A 21,459-nucleotide genomic window follows, 5' to 3' on the forward strand; every position below is an offset into this window, starting at 1 on the left:
TAGTTTCGAACTGTGGCATGAGGAGGCGGGCGATATGCACGCCTTTAAAGAATGCCAATCCTTTAATACTATTTCACACATTTATTTGATAGATTATAAGCACTTTAGTCTGAAATATATGTTGGCGGGCATTTCTGATAAGCTCCCTTCTTGTGAAAAACCTGCCCAGCAGACCGTGAGTCTCACATGTTCAGGTTCAGGTGACAGGGAATGTCAATCATCTGGGCTCCATGGCAACAGACGGGGACTGATTTTACAGTTCATGTCCTCATTGTTGTTGTGTCAGCTCACCTACAATATTTAATGGTTATGTTTTTGTTGTACTTGCTGCGAAGTTCAGATATTTCATTTTACAGAACTCACGTTTGTTCATTTAAATATAATTTAGAGAATAAACACTAAATCCGTATGTATACATTTATCCTTTATAAATACATTACCTATGTATATGTAAATATACATCTATTTACAACACTTTACACTTGATTAAGTCAACTTTTTAACAAAAATCGATCCAAAAATCGAATCAGTGAAACTCTGAAGTTAAAAAAATCATCTAATTTTACTTTGTGCTATCATTGTTGAGAAACAAATATAAATTAAGCACATTAAACTTAATATATACGAGGTCATTGTTTGTGCTATGATCCAATTGTTTTGGTGAAATTACACAGGCATTCATTTGTTAATAAGAAACGCATTTTTATCTGTCTAGTGTGGATGAGGAAAAGTTACTCCAAGATTTACATTGTACTCACGCTGCCCCCCAGTGGTCATTCAGGGAGTTACATCACAGTTTTTCTACAGAATCTGTTTTCATCTCTGTGCACATCCTACACAGTTTCTTTGAATTTAAACCTGTTTTTAATAAATATATTTTTAATTATTGATTCCTGTGGTTATTTTCAATAAGTCACTTATGTCATCACAAATACTTTTGAACTGAATGTTACGCCGAGCCCACGAGTTCTGATCAGTTTTGATTTGTGAGATTTTTTTCCAGTTCATCTTATTAAAAAAAAAAAAAAAACAACTCAGTTCCAGAAACTAATTTAATTCTGTAATCACCCATATTTATTTCCGGGACATTTTAAAGCCCATGAAGTGCGTTTGTTAAAATAAAGAAAAACTAAATCAATAGTGAAGCAAAATTTTGACAGTTTAAACATTTATTTTTAGCCTCGTCACTTGCTTTGTAGCATCTCAAACTGTTTGCAGTTTGTGGTTGGAAAAAATTCTGAAATGGTCAAAATACTTAAGAGTAACTTTTAGATGAGCCGCTACAATATTTTAATTTTGGGGGTCAGTTCTGTTCAAGATCTCCTCCTCAGCTGACTGGCGTTTGCCAACACAAAATTAAACTTAATTTAATTACGATCCTAAATTTGATGTGGTGGTAACAGTCATTTACAACACCTCTCTGAGAGTATTTCACAATATTAAAATTTTAAACAGAGGAAATAATTATGATGGTGTTAATCAGTATACAAGTTCTGTCATCATCTTGTCTCATATTTCTAAAATAAAAGAATTTGGGGTACACACATATATTTGTAGACATAAACCTAAACACTGTGGTGCCACAGTTTTTCCAAGCTTTTAGTACTAACATTTCATTTAATAGTGTTACTGAGTACTTTAGAGCTTTGGCTTTTGAATGCTGTTACACACTATGTCCTGCAGGTGGCAGTGTTGCTCTGTTTCTTCAAATTCTTTCATGAGACACAGAATAAACAGAAAATTTCAGACACAAAATATTTTATTTGAATCATTTTGTTTCAGCTAATATTTTTTTTAACAACTTATTTGTTAGCCCACTCCAATACCATGAACAGGAAGCTGATGTCTTTACAGTACAGTCCATCACAGCAGAGGATCCAGCGCAGCCGAAAAAAAATAAATCATACAAAAGGTTCACAAAATAAAAAAAAGCCAGCCAACAAAACGCATTAAACCACATCCGTTAGGCAAGAATCAGATCAACAACTCTACAACCATAAGTCAGTTTCAGGAATATCTCAATTACTCCATATTAAACATCCAATGGGCTATTGTGACAGCAAGAAAATACTGCAAAATATCAAATACAAAGAAAATTAGAGTTACTGTGCACTGATAAAATAAAAACATGGCTTATTAGTGTCATAAGACAATGATATATTAGTTTAAAAAACTGGAAAGGCAATGAGCTGCTTGTGCAATAGAATAGTGTGCCTGTTGGTAACCAACCTGAGACTCATCCTCAAACTAAATAAGTTTTAGGTTTTACTTGTGGTGATTTGACTGGGGAAAAGAAGTTAAACCACAGAAGAGGTCATGTTTTAAATATATCGTATATTTCAGACTATAAGACACACTTAAAATATTTTGATTTTCTCAAAAATCAACAGTGAGCCTTATAATCCGGTGCACCTTATGTATTAATTGTGTTTGTAGTTACTGATCTCAAACCAATTTTATGTGGTACAACTGAACAATGTTGAGAGTTTATGTGAATGAGTTGAATTAAGTTTGACTTATCCGACTGTTTAATTTAGCTTATTGCACCTTATAGTCCAAAAAATACGGTAACCGTGTTGGAACATATACTACAGCAAATGTTTCACTGGTTGTGCTCAATCTAGGCAAATCATGTTAGGAATGATAAAATACATCATTTGGTTTAATGTGCTTAGTGTCTAACTTGTGTTTTTATCATAACATTACCTTAACTTAATTGGCTAATTCAAAAAAATGGGATCCAGTTTTACCTCGCAGCCATGTTGGTTCAGTTTTACAGATGATCCCTCGGTTTTTTTTCCACTTTCAGTCCTTTGCATAGCGCCTGTGCTGCATCATTCATAACGCTCACCAAAACTTCTTATTTTGTTGAAATCACTTTCATTTTTGTTGCTAAAGTAGCAAAAACATCCAGTTCATATATCCTAAATACAAAAGTGCAACAAACAAAAAAAAAAATCACTTTCATCATGTCAGTTTCTACAGACACAAACAAATACTGTCGCATTAAAAAAATAAAATAATAAAATGGACAAAGTTAAGGCTTCAAATTGTAGATGCATTAAAAAGCCATGCAAATACACACATTCCACTGCAAGCAGGCGATGAAACACAGAGAAAGAAAGCTGACACTGAAGCGTGTATATAAGGTTTTCTACTTATTGCAGTTTTACTAAATCACAATTAGGGTGTTATTCTGAATCACACGCCCCCAACACACACACACACAGACACACACACACACACATTATGTAACTTTTTCTGGCTTTTCAGGCAAACTGAGCACAAAAGGGAAAAGGACACCCTTCGCCTCTAGAGGTGCTTTCAGGGTTTCCTCCACAAAGTAGGAGCTCTCCTCCTCCACCACGAACTGAAGAGTCTGGCTTTTGTTCACGCAGTAGATGCAGTTCCCGATAACGGCGCACCTGAAGGGTAAATAACTTCCCAGCCTCTGCGACGCGCAGTCGTGCCACATTTTCACGATGGTGTTGTACTTGAACACGGTGATCCCCTGCTCTCGGTTCACATCAAAGCGGTAGATGAAGCTCTTCAGCGCCACCATGTCAGAGGACTTCTTCCTGCTGTTGTTGTAGGGACACTCCTGCCACTCATCCCTCTTGGAGTCGTACTTGAGGAGGCGGAAGAAAAGAGAGCCGCCTGAAACGTAGAGTTCTCCGCTGCAGGTTGTGGCTTCGTGGGCCACCGCGAAGGCTCCTTTGGGCAATGGAGCCACCATCGTCCAGCGGTCCATTCGAGGGTCGTATTTTTCCACCGTGAACAGACATTCCCCTCCGATGGCGTACAGGTAGCCGTCCATAGATACAAGCTTCAGCTGGGCTCGGGCCTGGTTCATTGGTCTAATGTCGGACCAACGGTTGGTGATGGGGTTGTAACAGAAAACCTTGTCTGACACTTTACCCTTGTCTCCATAGCCCTTGATGCCTCCTGCTACAAACAGGTAGTTAAACATGGTGCAGATCCCGCATCCCTTAGTGTTTATGTCTTCGGGCATCACAGTCAAAGGTCGCCAGTCATTTTCTGATTCACTGAACAGGTAAATCATATTGTTCTCCTCCAAAGACCCCGCGGACAAGGGACTTTGAGGTCGGCTGCCACAGCGACTCGGTGGTCGACTCCCGACTCGATCGAACACGTCATTTACCTCTGCCACCATCAGAGTCTTCCTCCCGTCCACTCTCTTCTTCAAGATGAGATCCCTTTCAGACCCCGTTAGACGTCCGTAGACTGCGGGGTCCTTGAGGATCTGCAGGAAGTTGTCGCTCAGGAAGCCGTACGCAGTCTCCTTCAGCTCACTGAGTCGCTGCTTCTTGGCGATGGTCAGGATCTCGTAGCAGTTCTCTGCGGTGATCTGCTCCGACATGGAGTCCATCGCTGCCTGGACGGCGCAGGGGATCTGCAGGATCTTAGCCCCCGTGATGACATCAACCACATTTTCTTTGCCCACACTAATTTGAGAGGTGTAAAGATAGTCTATCAACGTCGACAGAGTCTTGTAACTCACGCCCTTAACTTTCAGGATGTTGCGGGACATGCGCGCTTTAAAGTAATCACTCTTCTCCGCCAGGACAGACTTGTGAGCGTTGATGGTCTGACCGCCGACCTCGATGACTAAATCTGGTTCTTGTTGTGGCCGTGCATTCTCAGCTTTGAGATCCGGTTTCAAACCCAACCCGTCAGTTCCCCGTTTGTCTTCACTGCACATGAAATCTGCACCTAACGGCACGTTCTCTCTTGCTCCATTGTGGAGTTCACCACTTGTACAATTCTGTTGCATCCCAGCAATGTGATTGAAGACAGCAGAGTCAGCATGAGGAGGGTCTTCTGAACTCCCTGCGTTACTGGAAAGGTGACGCTGATCGGCTCTTGAGGCGTACGAGCCGTCACCTTTTGGGTGATGGAAGCAGTTACTCTCCATTGGTCTTCCATCGAGCAGGTATTCCTTCCCGAACACAGGAGGGGAGCTAAAATCTGGACTGTCGTGCAGGAATCCCTGAGCGAAATCTCTACATACGTTCCTGTTTTGGTCAGAAAGGGTGACCAGGTCAGGGTTCACCGTGTGGAGGATGGCTTCAGCCTCCACCGCCCCTCCTCCCGGCCTGTATCCCTCATTCATTTCACTGCTCACTGGCTAGAGGAGACGGCGTTCTCCATGACAACGATGAGTGAAAAAACGTGCGACTGCGTTCCTCCCTGCACCTACATGGAAGACAAAACAAACAGAGGATTTAACCAAACGCAGAAAAAAAAAAAAAAAAAAAAAGAGCTAGTCTTCAGGCTGCAGACCTCCCAACTCTGAGAGGCGCCCTTCATCTTGAAAACCCTGAAATCCTAAAGGATTCATTTTCATAAAAAAAGAAAGGTAATACACTCCTGCAGTGTGTTATTTTACTCAGACCTCCAAGTGAAACATAAAGGAAGAGCAGAAGCAAGATTACTGCAATAATCACCCTGCTGCCTCTCCTTTGGATGTGGTAATCTGGAGACATTTAGAGCGCATGCGCAAATGGGTTCGCTTTTATAGAGGAATTAATCTAAAACCGTAGAGGCCAGCATGAGATTTTATTAATATATTAAAAGATTATAAAGCTTTCTAACGTAAAATGAACAAATTATAATGAAACTCTTACATCAGCTGGACTAAAAAGACACATTTCATGCATTACTGGTTCAAACATGTCCATTATTAGGCTTTATGGGACCTACGTACCTGCGGTGCCTCGGGTGGATTTCTCAGCTCTGCTCAGATGTTTCTGAGCCAGTCCCTCCACAGAGCTCAGTTACGTAAGGCAGGCAGTCCTCCCCTCAATCCTTGGACTTCTTCAGACGCTTTGACCCACCCGTTCATCATTAATCTGCACATCTGTAATCCCGAGCTGCGAGGTTTCCTCCCAATCTCTGCGCTTCTGATCTGAAATCACAGGTTCCGTATGAAAAGGCGAAACGATCCAACAGCCAGTCCAGGTTTCTCCTCCCTCCTGTGGCGACACTTTTCCTCCAAAAAGACAAGAAGCCGCTGCGTAAACCTTCTCCTCTCCTCCACCCACAAGAACCGAGAGATCTGCTCCTCCAGACCAGAGACTGGACGGTGACATTTGTGTTTTCGGTTCAACAGTTGACAGGAGGGGGGCGGTGATTATTGATTTAAACCCCGCCCCCCTCGAGCCGCATTAACACCGAACAGCTCTGCGTTCGTCTGTCGCGCGCGCGCTGGACGCAAACTAAACGCCACGTTCCTTTACGCATCTAATCTGCCATGCAAGGAGAAGTGGATTAAATGTATAACTCCTCAACAAACTCGTGTGGAGAATTTACAATTAGATTGCAAACAATTCGACTGTTCTGGCCAATAAAGTTTACATTTGGTTGGCCTTGTTGCTGTTTTAAGTGCTATATAAATAAATTGGTATGGTATGGTATTAAAGGCGCTCCTTTTGTTTGGGTTCCAACATTAAAAAGGTCAGATGGTGCAGTTTGAAAGTTTATTCCAATAGTTTACATATATTGATGGGAAATTGTGATATGCGGGTCTGCACTCAATGTAAACAACACTTAATGTGCCCAAACCATATAGATGCTGGAGTCATGTGACTGATCTCCATCAGCCTGGCTGTGGATCTGTGTAGGTAACAAAACAACAGAAAGAGACAAACTGGACGTATCAAAAAGTGCATCTTTGTCTCAATATGAAATAAAAGAAAACGACGAAGTAATAAGAGCGTCAAAAGTAATGGTAATAAGGCTCCCCTTATAGTTTATAGATGTTATTAACTCCTATAAACACTCTATAAATCAATAATAACTGCTTATTATGCATTAATTAGGGGTGACGGAAACAAAACTGAGCCGCTTGTTGCCAAATCTGTTCACCTATATATTTCATCTAGAGTTGTTATATTAAACATTTCAGACTAAGTTACTATCCTGTAAGCACAATAAGCATTTATAAACCTATTTTTTTAGCATATAATATTGTAGATAATTATAATGTAATGCTAAAGTACAACTATTATATCCTAAAAAAAATAGTGTTACAAATGTTTGTGTTTACAAGGCAGTAATTTAGTCTGAAACGTTTAATATAACAACTCTAGATGAAATATATAGGTGAACAGATGTGGCTCATCATTTGGCAAGAAACAGCTCAGTTTTGTTTATGTCACCCTTAATTAATGCATAATAAGCAGTTATTGATTTATAAAGTGTTTATAGAGCAATTAATGTATCTATAAACTATTTATTAGTCATCTATAACAGGCGTCTGATTGTAAAGTGGTACCAAAGTAAATATCAGTACTGTACTCAAGCAGGGCGGTGAAGCCCTGATCTGATCTGATCACGTCGGCTCTTTCCGTAGGTAAATAAACGTAGTTGGAATCCTCACAAACTTTGTTTACGAATCTAGGAAATCATTAAATACGTCTTATAAGTGATTATGTTTTCTACTTTTATGAATTCTTTGACCAGTCTTCATGAATTTGCTTCGAGTTGCTTTTAGCTCATTAAGAATATGCACATATGGTAGATTTGACAGAGGAAAAAAACAATTAATCTTGGTAACATGAGTGCAATAAGACAAACTCAAAGCATACTTTGCTGAGAAATACAGTAAAAAAAAAAAAAAAAGGTATAAGAAGCTTAGCGAGGACAACATGGTATGCATTATAAAAAGCATATAAGGGACAGCCTTGCATGGAAGCAGCAGCAGCGTAAAAATAAATCACCCAGGGTCCATAAGAACGCCTCCACCATGGAGACTTTGTGCCATAACAACTGGCCTTCAAGACATAAAAATAGAGGAGCCACAGCAAATGCATCACACAGTTATTAGCCCTGCAAGATTACAGGGTGTGCAGCAAAGGAGCTTTAATGTCAAAAACCGAGAACAAAGAGCTGCGGAGCACCGATACAACCACACTAAAGGAGAGTTGCTATAGAAACCTTCGTGCAAGAGGGGAAAACAAAAGAGTTTCAGTCACAGAACTGTCAAAACAAACTGATAGCGAGGTTAGCTCGCTGCTGCAGCCAGACTGAATTTAGTTACATTAAACACAAGTCAGCTAATATCTGGGAACAGCTGGAGGAGTTGTGGAGCAGCTTCAGCCTAAAATTAACTCCTCTTCCTGGGGAAGTGATAACGTGGAGAGATGTGGTTGCTCAAAGCGGACGTGGGTGCTGCAAAGGAGAGCCTTGACCCAGTCTGTTCGATAGTAGGAGAAATCCCGGAAGAGCTGCATCAGGCTCAGTTCCTGCGGCCCCCTCAGGCACATTGCTAGTCTTGGCATGTACTGATTGCTGCACACCACCGCAGTGAAGGACAAGGTTGGAGCGAGTGAAGACAACATGCAACACCCACACTCTCTCTGCAAGTTCTGTTTACCTACAGATGATAAAAATGAAGGGATACGTGCTCATCAACCACAAACTACCTTTAAATGATCAGACAGGTTTGCTCAATAAAAGTGTTTATAGAATTGTTAATATCCACAGGTACATACAGAGACAAAAGCATAATTTGTTTTAAATATTCCTTTTTGTAAAATAAAAATGTGCTAAGGCAAAATAAAACAGAAAGAAAGAAAATCTTGTAGTAAGAACATCTTCCTTTCATTATAAAGAAAAACCTGGCCAGCCAGGGATGCTCAGACGCCATCTTTAACTCAGTCGACAGACATTCACATATTTTAGTCCCTTTTTTTTTCCCCCTCCTCATTTACAGAATAGTTACATCTTTTCGGCCTTTAATCTCAGATGTACAACTTCGACCTCGATATGTGATTTAAATCCAGTTTGAAATGTGCTGCAATCAGAATCTTATAAGAAACTAACCGTTTCAAAGCCCCATTTACACCCTGCACACCTGCAGGGCAGTCATGTCCACCCCCTCCAAAAAAAAAAAAAAAGTTTCCTTTCCAACACGGATTTAAATACTGCGGTTCTTAACAGCCCAAACGTGTCGCACCAAGGCCACATACTAATGACATTTAAATAACAGAACAGTTAAAATAAGAAGAAATTAGAGATGTCTCAGCGATTTTAGGAGCTTTCGACTTTTCTGTAGGTGCTGTTCACACCATCACTCAGGATTGAGTGGTTTTACTGACGCTTTTCTTAAGGCAGAAACATGCTCATTTAGCAAATAGCGTTGAAGTTTTGGTTTAAAATAAGACATGGAGATGTTCTGACTGATACAAAATACTTCACACAAGAATGAACAGACCTCCATGAGCGTATGCAGCTCTGTTTAACCCAAAAACAAACATAAAAGGTGAGATTTGTAAGAGTCTACAGAAAATGTGTTGCTTTTTACAGTTAACGCTTTAGTGTCGTCACATATTCAGTAATGGGATTTGCCAGATCATGATGGTGGATGTGTTGTCCTCATGGCGAGACTGTTTAGACTTTTTGTTAACCCTTCGGTGGCCCAGACCTCCAGACACCACCAGCAGAGAGCTGACATCCACCTTGCTTGAGCGTTGACCCTTCTGGTGATGGGCAGGGTCATGAAGCATGTCATAAAGGGCCCCGTCCTCTGGACCATGCTCCAAGGATCCTTGGGATTGAGCAAGGGAGCCACAGGATGATGACAGAGAGTCCTGCAGAGCCATGGTGGTGCAGCCCGCCTCTCCCAACCACACGCCTCGTCCCTGAGGTGGTGTTGAATATGACGAAGGGTGAGCGCCGTCTGCATCCTGTGACTCCTGGGGTGAAGAGGAAGGGGTGGAAGTGGGCAGGCCAGATGGTCGGTTACACACCGCAGTGGCCATGGCGAGGAACTTGACAGGACCGTTGTGCGCATGCAGCGACACCATTCCTCGACCTAAAAAAAAAAAAAAAGACAAAAACATGAATCCATGAGCTTTTATACGCTTTGTGCTCAACTACTTTAATGTATGCCGCTCTCATCACATCATGCGTAATCAAAAACGTTGGTGAATGCACATCACTTCCTGTGCTGCTGCCATGCATAACACAGTCCCAAGAACTTGTGTTCTGATGAAGTTTTAGTGAGAGAAGCTGCAGGAGGCCAAATCTGGCGAGTAAGGCAGATGGTGACTAATCGTGGTGTTGTTATAGCCACAACACTATGGCACCACTGAATACGTCAGGACCAGTTAATCTGTGCCAGTGTTTTCCCTCAGAAGTTGGGACATGTTACAACAGAACTCAAAGGTGACTGCTACATTTGAGAGGCTGCCGTCAGGTTTCTCGATTGTCCACGTGAGAATTGGACTGAAAGCAGATAAGATGACGGCTCTCTCAAACTTGCACAACAAGCGCTTTTTAATGGATTTGGCCAAACTGCAGCTACAGCACAATACAGCTGAACTCTTTATCTGAAGAGGTATAATCAGACAGAATACCGTTCAAAAACAACTGTACGGTCTACAAGAAAATGATGACCCATGTTGTTCCCTCTCCACGTTCAGACACAGTAATTTAGAAATAAACATCTCTCTCCAGTTTTAATTTCTCTCATTGGCTCCCTAAATCCAGAATATAATTCAAAATCTTACTTCTAACCTACAAAGCCCTCAACAACCTAGCTCCACCTTATATTTGAGACCTTATTGTTCCATATTTTCCCCAACAGAGCACTTCACGCTCAGACTGCAGGCTTACTCGCGGTTCCTAGAGTTTCCAAGAGAAGAATGGGAGGAAGATCTTCCAGTTATCAGGCTCCTCTCTCGTGGAACCAACTTCCAGTTTCTGTCCGTGAGGCTGACACATTGTCCAGTTTTAAGACTGGGCTTAAGACTTTCCTTTTTGATAAATCATATAGTTGGGGTTGGCTTGTTATGTCGTCTTAAGCTTAGACTACTGGAGGACAAACTGACCTAATTTCCTTAAATGAATTGTTAAAATTGAATAGTTTTCATTTGATATTATTTCTATTATAACATGTGGTTCTTGACCTGCCATTGTGTATCTGTTCCTACCAAACCCAGCCGGTCGAAGCAGATGGACGCGTGTCCTGAGCCTGGTTCTGCTAAATGTTTCTTCATCATGAGGGAGTTTTTCCTTTCCACTGTCGCCTTCATGCTTGCTCAAGAGTCCGCGATGGAGTTAAACTCAAAGCAGTCTGCTCCTCAGATAAATAATGTTAACTTGTTTTTTATATATGAATGTTTCTGTTCAGTGTCCTGAGATGACTTCTGTTGTAACTTGGTGCTATATAAATAAACTGAACTGAAACATTTTGCAAATTTTATTTTAAATAACTTCGATTTTCACATTACCCGTTACTTTGGGGATGCCCTGAAGTCTGGGTACAGAAAGAGCCACAGTCACGCCCAAGTTGGTTCCTACTAGTAGTAGGCCGTGACAAGCCAACAGACTGCTCACAGACACTCTCTGGTTCCCTGAAGAAGAAGAAAAAAACACAACAAAAGTTTAATCTTGCATCATTTAAAGCATTTTTGAAAGGTAAATTCACAGCTATTTGCATATAAAGAGACACGGTTTGGCAAACATTCTCCCCCACAGGGTGTCTCCTTCACCATTTTTTAAAAATAAAGTGCACAGTTAATGGTTCATTTCACCAGACTTTAACACAGCACACAGGAAAGGAGGGAGAGATGTTGTTTTAGTGTGTGGCAGCATTTCTGCCTCCATGGTGTTCAACGCTCGTTTGTCTCCTGGGCAACGTGAAGAGAAGCGTGGATAAAAGCAGTGCCTTTCAAGCACCCGAACAAAGAAAAAAATGCCCCATAATGGCCATCTATGAGTCAAACAAACAAACACAAAAGTGTTACATAAGCGGAGGAGTGAAGCGTAATGCTGTAATTAAGGAAGGAGATTTGCCTCTATTCAGAACACTTGTGGCAAAACAACAGGCCTATTTGACCCGACCTTTTTCTTTCCTTCTTGTGCAGAAAACTCACTGAAGCTCCTCTGGACTGTAAAAGCTGCGACTGTTAAGTTAACAACACCTTTCAGCAAGACGCTTTGTTAAGTGACTTATTATGGCATTCCCCTTACACCATCTCAACATGGAAGCTTTATGGATCAGCTCTGAAACAAATGGGTAAGCTAACAGATTTTTTAAAATCCTATTTGTACGATTTTAATCAGAATCCAAGGTTTTTGCAAAAACAGTCCTCTAAGGTTTGCTATGTGGGAGGCGAGACTGTCAAGAGTCATTACTGCTGTAACAACCTGACTAGAATTTCCTCCCTTACAGTAATCCTCTTGGGCTTTAGGAAAAAAAATTACTACCAGTTTATCTGCCTGACCTCCTCACTAGAGCTGACCCCATGCATGGGGTGCACACACTCCATGCTGCCATACTACACGAGCTTCTGCCAGATCAGCAGGCTGGTACAGTTTACACTCAACTCTTGCCCACATGTGCTTCTAATGAAGGCTCAGAGTAAGGAGAAACACACACACTCCCGGTCAGGGGCCTTGCTCAACTTCCTCCCTTCACAATATTTGGAGTTCCCCACCCAAAGGGTGAACTAAAATAAACCCTGAGAGAGCATCAACACGGGCCGGCTCTGGCCGTGATCCCACACCAGAGGACCTCTTTGATCTGCGCTAAGTCCTGACAATCAACAGCAGGAGGGAGGAGTAAATCCAAAAAAATTACAAAAATACGCTCCAGTAATTCGGTCGGCCTGGAAATACCTCGGATCAGCACACTGAGTAATCACACTGCCAGTCACTGTGGCTTCATTAGGTTTGCTGTAAAACCAATGCAGACTGAAATTTACACTCAAGTCAGAGGAACTCCAACATGAAAAACAGTCTTTATCTCAGTAGTGCCGAGGTGACGTCTGTTGTGACTTGGCACTATATAAATAAACTGAATTGAATTGGTTCCCAACACTGGTCCCTGAGGAACACCATCCTGTATGTTTTATCTGTTCCTCTGCCCCAACACACCTGATTTGAATGAAAGGGTGATTAACAGGCTTCTGCCGAACTTAAGTAATCAGTTCACTGAATCAGGTGTGTTGGAGCAGAGAAACAACTAAAACATGCAGGATGGTGTTCCACAAGGACCAGGGTTGGGAACCACTGCGTTTAGCTAAAAAAAAAAAAAAAAAAAAAAAAAAATGCACCCAGTGCCATGGAATGCAGGTGATTTAAGAAGCACGCGTGTACTAATTAAGATCACCCGTCTAATATTTCACTCTGCACCCACTGTGTCCTGGTCTGTCCTTTCTATCCAAATGATTAGAGCAGTTGGGGGTTCGATTCCACCAGCAGTCACATGCTGAAGTGTCCCTGGGCAAGACACTGAACCCCTTATTGCCTCCGATGTGTGTCCCATCAGTGTATGAATATGATAAAGCACTGATTATTATTTGTAGATCTAGTAGAGTGCTGTATGAATGGGTAAATGAGGACACAGATTGTGATGTAAAGCGCTTTGAGTATCTTGTTAAGATAGAAAGGTGCTATACAAGCACAGTCCATTTACCATTTAAATGGCAGCGATTCATTCACCATTACGTTACCAGTTTTGAGAGGTGTGCAACAGCTGTGGCACACAAAAGAAACCAGCGGTGTTATTTACCAATCCCCTGATCCCCTGATGTTGGTCTCCCATTAGGCCACGCATGGCTGCATATTTAGGTCACACCAGCGCAGACAAAGACAGACCCTCACCACACCAACCTGCCAGCCACCATCCACCGAGACCCATAGAGCAATCTGCACTGATACAGAGATACAGTCTACAGTTTATTAGGACATTTTGGCAATTATTCTTCAAAATTTAAATCAAATATCAGCTGTATTTAAACATCATATAGTAAATTTGTATGTTGCTACAATTACGTGCTCGTTTTGAAGAGGATTGACAGTTCTGGTTTACTTAACGTATAGGTTTCCTCCTCAAATGATTGTCATTACAGCATATTAGCCATCTGTGAGCTTGGAGCTAGGATTAAAAAAAACAAAAAAACAACAACTTCTGTTTAGAAAGAAGGGAGTTGGCAGAATTGCTTCAACATGCATGAACATGAGAACGATAACCCCACCTCCTGGATCCAGCACTGCACCACTGATAGGCAGTCACAGATTTCTTTTTCCTTTTTTTTTTGTGAGAAAGTTGTTGCTGGATCAATCACAAAAAGCCATAATCACATTAGGAGTTAATAAAATAATGGGAACTTCCTAGACAAATCAGACCTCCGTATATTGTAATCTAGCTTCCTTCTGATGTCATTATTGTGCTTTTCACAATAAACACTAATGAGGAGCAGAATTACAGAAGAAACAGCCATCACTCTTTCCTTTTAACACATCAGCTGCAGACAGACCTTGCTATCCAAGCAGTTTGGCTGACAGTTCCAGTGTTAAATCACAATTTAGGCAGAAACAGTACATCTTTGTTTCATTCTGTTCCACAGCAGCAGCCAGCGGTGATGAATAAAGGGCAGCACAAACATGAGATGACAAAATATGTGGCAAACAGGTTGCAACTGCTTTCATAAATACATAATAAATCCCCAACTACAGAACTTTGTTGTTGATGGATCAAATGGAAGACAAACTACAGGGTTCTATGCAGACTGACAGTCCTGAATCCAGATATCGTTATCAGAGGAAATGAGCTCTTAATGGCGAGGCCCACAAGATGAAAACTTTAACATGTGCTGGTCTGTCCCAGAAGCTGCTTCCTCTGTGGCTGCACGGATTCGATTAGTTTATAAGGACAACAAGGTCCCACAGATTTTATCATTCACGTCTGCCAGACCAGCAGTACTTCTAACTCTACTAACCAGTGGACATCATAGAGGTTCTCACAAAACAAAACTCCAAGCATTGTCAGCTCCTTCATTTGACTTACAATTTGGGATTTCCTTTAGGAAACCAAAGTTTCTAAATGACCCAGAAACAGCTCCTCTGGATCTCTGCACCTTCACACCTCTGACTGCAATTTATTACGATGCCACAGGGGATCACTTAGCCATGGATACAAAACGTTAAACACGGATGGTTGTTTTCAACTTCGAAAGCTTTAAATATAATGTTCATATTTAATATGATATACAGTAATCTAAATAACCAACTTCTTCAGAGCTTTAAGACAGAGGGCAAAGGGTCAAACGTTAGATTGAATGAATGTATCGGAAAATCAGCTGTCCGCTTCACTCAACAAGATGGAAATTAATGGAAACCATCAATGATTGGACTCTACAAATCCTACACTCCTCCCCACAAAAATAGCAATGACCATGGTGGGTGTGTGTTTTTAGGTCATGCTGATACAACACAACAGATTCCAAGATCCAAAGCAGCAGGTCGCTGATTCAGTTGGAGACGAATGTGATCTGAACTCAACATCCTCTGCGACAAGATGCACATGACCTGCTTCCCCATCTAAGAGCTTCACACTGAATATAATATGTATTGTAATGAAAAGAACACGTCCACAGCTGCACAGATGTTTTGGGACATAATGCAAGCTCATTGTGTGAACGCTATGGAGCATTCAATCTATTGTGATCCATTTCTCTTTCGTAAGTTTTTCAGCATCCTTCTCATTCCACAATTTTTGTGCTATTTCAACAAATCTTTTATCAAAACATTCAGCTCGTTCAGGAGAAGGGTGATATTACTTTTGATATTGGTGCGACTTTAGCTTTAGCTTTCAGCTACTTTTCAGCTATATTTGTTAATTTCAGCTTTTTTTTAAGCTAATTTCGTAATTTTTGTCCTCATTTGTTTAAACCTAATTCAGCAAACGCGTGTTCTTTCTGTTTTGTTCTGCTAATTTAGGCTTGTTCTTTCATTTCATCTACATGTCAGAATGATATTTAGCTAATTTCAGCCGTTTTTCAGCAAGTTCTTCTCCAGTAAGCATTCACACCGCCTTTTCGCAGGAAATGCAACTTCTCTAGTTTAATTTGTTACAAACGACATGTTGCTAACAAAGTGGGCTTAATTTGAGTGTTCTTCTCCAAAGTCCCTAAAATAAATATTTGCACTACACAAAAAAACCCATCTGGATTCAAATAATCTATTGGCCATGGCTCATTTGTCTCGCTTCTGACACTGCAGTTTAGATAGCACAACCTGTCAATGATGAGTTTACAGCTGCAGTTACACAATCCCATTAGAGGTGAGCCATCATGTTGGAATGCCTTAAGCCAAGTTAACTCTCCTCACTTCTCTGAATTAATGCCCTCACAGTAATGCTTTAGCTCGGATACAACTGTAGGTTCACTGATACTTTTAAGTGATGCTTCCTGTTTAGGGTTCAGTTAGCTTAAAGTATCCGTTTACCTTAACGTTAAGAGCCACTCAACAAGCTTTGATTTCATTTGGTTTGGCGTGTCAGCACAGTTAATATGTTGTTCAAGCCTATCTTTCTAACAGATTAGGAGTATTTATTGCACTAGTTTAAACAGCAGCTCAGTTGCACATTTTCTTTACCAGTCTACTTTTAGTTAGTTAAAGATTATCTATTATTTGTTGTTACAAAGGTTATTATTCTTTTTCAATTCTGGATGGTTTCTGTGTTAGACAGTGGATTCTGTAGCACACAAAGCTGTCAGAAAACAGCTTGAAAGGACAGCTTGTTTTAGAAAATTCCTTGAAGAGAGACTAAATACGTAGGTCTTGGTTCACTTTTCAGCCAGAGGCTTTTGAAAAGGGGAAAAAAGCTTAGAAAAAAAAAGTGTGGAAAATCTGCCATAATGAAAAGCTGCCACGATGAGAAGTACACTGATGTCAGCTAATACCTGACGGGCGATGGATGAAGACTAGATGAGAATGGAGTCACTATCAAAGAGTACAAATGGGTTTTAGGTTCATTAGATGGTCAGATCTGAACAAAAGAGGCCAACTCTGCTTTTCTGTTCTTTGTCAGACCAACTGACTGTAAATGTTTTTGTCTTTGTCAGGCATGTGGATCACATTACTGAGTGACAGTGGAGTGCAGGAGAAAAACTAAAAACAGAGGTAGTGTAGAAGTGAAGGCAGTAATCACAAGGATAAACACTACAAATACTACACACAATAAAATGTTACCAATTTCAGTCAGTGTAGAAGAAGCCACAGAGAGAGGACAATATATTGTTAGTTCAGTATAATCTGGACATTTTAAATCTGTAGGAGGAGTTTAATATTTGTCAATATTTTCTTATGAACCAAAAGGAATTTTGACCCTGAAGTTTTAGTATAATTGCATGCACTGAGTAAAAGTACCCCCCCCCCCCCCCCACAAGTATCAGATCACTGTGTGCGTCTTGCCAGATCATTATCAGGAACAAGAAAAGGAGCAACGTGGACAAACGCCTTAAAGTGGATCTTGATAACTCTTAAAAAATTTAAACGAGGCACTAGAGAACAACTCTACAAGTTCTTCTTATTATTATCTTTAACTTTCACAGATTAAAAAGTTACTTTCATAAAACTATTTAGCAAACATGTAAAAATGAAAATATTCAGCCGACAGAAAGTCAAACAAATTAGTAAACAGTAAATTATGTCTTTGATGAATTAGAACTTTTTTGTTGTGTGTGAAGTTAATGTTTTTTAGAACATAGTAACACACCGACCGTCTTACCAGGTAGAACATTGTTAACAGTTGTGGCGATGTTTATGTCCTGCAGGTGCTCCAAGGTCTCAGTGTGGAAGAGGCGCAGCGTAGAGCCGGAGCTGAACGCGATCCAGATACCCACCCCCGCCACCACCATGTGAGACACCACCATGCCCTCCTCCTGGTGGGCCTCCAACTGCCTCTAGATGAACACAGAACAAGATTATGCAGCCTGGCTATTATCCACAACATTCTCACCACATTAAGGATTAGGTGAAGAAGTCCTAATCTTTACTTGAACTGGGCTGTAAGCTGCTGGACTTCAATCTGAATGGACTGTATGAAAATGAATAATTAGAATAAAAGTGGATTTGTCAGAGAAATCTGAAAGTGAATGATTCAAACATCACATTTAAACACTCAACTCTGTAATATGAAACTATACCAGCTGAAAGAATAAAACAAACAAACCTACTCAGCTTAAAATTATTGACTTGTACTGTGTGTGTGACTAAATGAGCAGCTTTGGCTCAAAATGAAGTAAACCACTCGTTTGCGTTCAGTTTATTATTTTTTTAACTGAGCAGAAATAAAGAGCAACGCTGAAGTGTTGATGTGTTGAACTGGGTAAAGCTCAGGTTAAACGTGGTGTTTGGATGGTTTATTACAGATAGCTACTTGTTGAAAGTGCATGATTTTAAGCTAGACAGAAACATTGTGCAACCCACTGTGTTTAGACTGCATCCACCCTGCAAAGGTAGTTATGTCTACATGCACGAACATGATTAAAAAACAAAGTAAAAGGACACAAAATATATAGTTAACTGAAGAAAACCTATTAAAAAATGACAAATCATTTAAGTGCTTAAAAAACTGTTTCAGCACACACAAGGCCAAGTGATGAATCTCATATTTTAAATATTTCCACTCATCTACCTTGGAAACCAGTTTTGTTAAATGTTGGATTTTCTTTTATATACTGTTGTGCATATAGAGTAGGGCCGGGCGATGTATCGAATATACTCAATGTATCAAATGTTTTTCAACTTAGGATGGTTAAAATGGGTCTATCGCAACCATCGAGTATAATTAGACTTGAAAATCTGTGGACAATTGAAACAGATTTTAATGAGAAAGGGAGGGGTCGGTGAAGAGCACCAGAGTTGAGCCTTTTGTCGTCCAGTGTCTTCAATAGAAAGAGAGAGACAAAGTAACGATAAAGCCGATAAATGAAAATGAGGTTGATCATTTTTATTTAACATGCGATTAATTGATTTGTTTATTGCGACAGGCCTAATCAAAGACGTCAATTTAAGAGATTCTATGCTGGTTTTACATGAAAAAGTGGTGTTAAAAATCTAGATGTATTGCACAACATGTTAGCTTTCTAACATTACCATTGATTTAACAATGACGTTTTATACAATATTCAGATTTTTCTCAAGCTCACCACTTTTTGCTTTTCTTCTCAATCCTTGTCCTCATTTGACTTTACAACAAAATTCATGTTACATATTAAGTTACAATCCAAATCCTTTATCCTAAAAACCCACAATAAGAGAAAAGCAGTTGGTATTGTTCAAAAATATAATATCTACTGTACGCTGTATTAATTTGATATGGTTATAAGTCTTAAAAACAGAACTGTCCTATCTGGTATACTTTTTATGACAACAGCCCTAATAAAAAATAAAAATAAAAAAAACACTTGGGTCACAAATTATTTACTTCTGGAATAATTTACACAGTTGTAGAGATATTGAGTCCCAATACTTCAATGTATTACAGTCCCAGAGCGTGAGACATAAATCTGCTCCACCTTCATTATTTCTATAGCATAGGAGACTGAGGTGGGTGAAGATGATGGAGTTTATCAGGATTTAACAGATTTAGTTGAATAAATCTGGGTATTATTGTATTATACATTTATAAGTGTATTAATATCTGTATATTATTATTAATATTGTATTTGTAAGAATGGTTTGTGAATCTATGAGGATTCTTTCTCATCTCTGTATTGTGTAATTTTTGCCCAGACCTTATTAGTTAAATGTTCATATCTACATTGTTTGTTCACCAGTAAATACATTTTAAATGTAATATTTCTGGAGAGATCACCTTTTCAATTTCTCTTTTAACAGGCTTTCACAGAGTATTTTTGGAAAATATTTTATCGTTTTATCTTTTACTCAGCTTTTCAGCTGTAGATATTTATACAAGTCAGTGGAGAGGAATTCAAATTGTTCTCTGATAAACTTCTTTGAACAGTCCATCCTTACAAAGATCTCCTATAATATACTGTATACCCCTGCTGCTTTTCATCTAGAAGATATTCACTCTGAAAAACCAGAGGGTTAAGATGGGTTGTGCCATAATGAGGTGTTGCGATAGTCATTTAATCTTATACTTTTATGACAATTCTGCTAACAACTTAGCGTCTGCCCTGTTTGACTCTTAATCACTCTGCGCCTATTGTGAAGACAAGAGCCAACAGGCGGGTGGCCCAACATAACGAGCTTAATGAGGCTAAACTCGTTAGGAGAGCGCATGTCAGAAGAACGTTACTATTCCTGGATCCATAGCAGGTGCTCCCATTTCCCAAACCAGGCCAGGACTCGTATGGAATTTTATATTCTAGGATTTTAACAAGAAAAATGAGGCCATTTACATGTGGGCTTTCTTAGTTTTAATATGGTAATCATATAGTACTTTAAACATTATTAACCATTACACTCAAGAAATTCTATCACATACCTCCCCATTCCACATTTGCTAAAATAGCTTTTATAGAGTAACCAAATGCATCCATCATAACCTTGACGAAGTTCTGATTAATTATTTGACCAAGCAGAGATTCAAACAGTTAAAGTCTAACCCACACATGGCGAGTTAAGCAGCCGGTGTTGCATACCTCCACACAGTGAGAGTGGGTGCTGACGATGAAGACTTGTCCACCTGAAGAGGCCCAGAGGTGATCCTCCACAGCCAGCATCGCCTTAACAGGAAGGACTCCCAGCTTCAGTAACGTAGGCTTGTCGTAGCTCCACAAACCATCTGATAGCAACCATAATACATTTCATTCAGAACATTATAAGATATTTAAACACGGGCATATAAAAAAAAAAAAATGCTTGTATTAAACATCACTGGAGCAAAGCCCTCCAGCTTATTGTAGCATCACATTTTTCCTTTACGGCCAAAGAAAAAAAAAGATTTACAGCACATAAACAATACAGCAACAATCAATCTGTTTTTATAAATGCCACATTTAAAAGGTCATCTGCATTTTCAACTCTGCTAATGGTTGATAAGTGGCCATTGATGGTTATCACAGCCTTCACTATGAATATAGATGGGCTGTGAAGTGTTAGTCAGAGCTGAGCTGTATCCCACACACACCTCCTACACACTCTGTTCTACATGTGCCGGGACACACAGCCAGCTCTGGTGAAATCCAACACCCTCTGCACTCCTTTTATAAATATCACTTTTACAATCATTTTATTTACCCAAGAATATTACAGGCGCTTATACATGACGACATAACAATTTAAGGATTTATTGAGTTTAATAGCCTAATAATTTAAGTTGACGTGGGGAACTTTAAGTTTCATTTGCAGGAATCAACAGGACACACTGGAAAGCCCACAAGTCCAGCCCAGAACTGAATATTATATGTATATTCCATGTTTTCTTGACTAATGCAGCCCAGGAGGAGAAAAAGGCCTCACAAAAAAGGTTTAACAGAAGCCTCAAAGACACCTATTGGAAGGAACGCTACCATGCAATGGAAGAGGTTTTTTTTTTTTAGGAAGTGCAACAATTATTGGAAAAGTATTCTCCTGATAAAATAGCTAGATTAGCATTCCAGCAGTGCCCTCTGTGTTATTGCAGCAATGACACTGCGTAGGTGAATGGATGAAGAAATGATCAAATAAAGG

The 21,459-nt window shown here is 40.0% G+C and overlaps 2 protein-coding genes across 2 annotated transcripts in view; both read right to left on the bottom strand.

Moving 5' to 3' along the window:
- Positions 1–3,006: 3,006 nt before the first annotated feature.
- Positions 3,007–6,142, bottom strand: LOC119427820 (kelch repeat and BTB domain-containing protein 11). Its single transcript, XM_037695469.1, has 2 exons — positions 5,729–6,142; positions 3,007–5,217 (listed from the first exon to the last, which is right to left on the bottom strand). Exon 2 carries the CDS (start codon positions 5,132–5,134, stop codon positions 3,248–3,250), a length of 1,887 nt encoding a protein of 628 aa, XP_037551397.1. The 5' UTR covers positions 5,135–5,217; positions 5,729–6,142; the 3' UTR covers positions 3,007–3,247.
- A 3,205-nt stretch (positions 6,143–9,347) lies between these two features.
- Positions 9,348–21,459, bottom strand: part of arhgef10 (Rho guanine nucleotide exchange factor (GEF) 10) — a 55,629-nt gene continuing 43,517 nt past the window's right edge. The window contains exons 26-29 of the mRNA XM_037695067.1: positions 20,430–20,572; positions 17,546–17,720; positions 11,259–11,381; positions 9,348–9,838 (exon numbers count right to left, since the gene is read on the bottom strand). Of these exons, the coding sequence (XP_037550995.1) occupies positions 9,348–9,838; positions 11,259–11,381; positions 17,546–17,720; positions 20,430–20,572 (932 nt within the window). The remainder of the gene's footprint in view (positions 9,839–11,258; positions 11,382–17,545; positions 17,721–20,429; positions 20,573–21,459) is intronic.

This window comes from Nematolebias whitei, chromosome 21 (assembly GCF_014905685.2).
Source record: "Nematolebias whitei isolate Nwh7 chromosome 21, NemWhi1, whole genome shotgun sequence".
Taxonomy (NCBI): domain Eukaryota; kingdom Metazoa; phylum Chordata; class Actinopteri; order Cyprinodontiformes; family Rivulidae; genus Nematolebias; species Nematolebias whitei.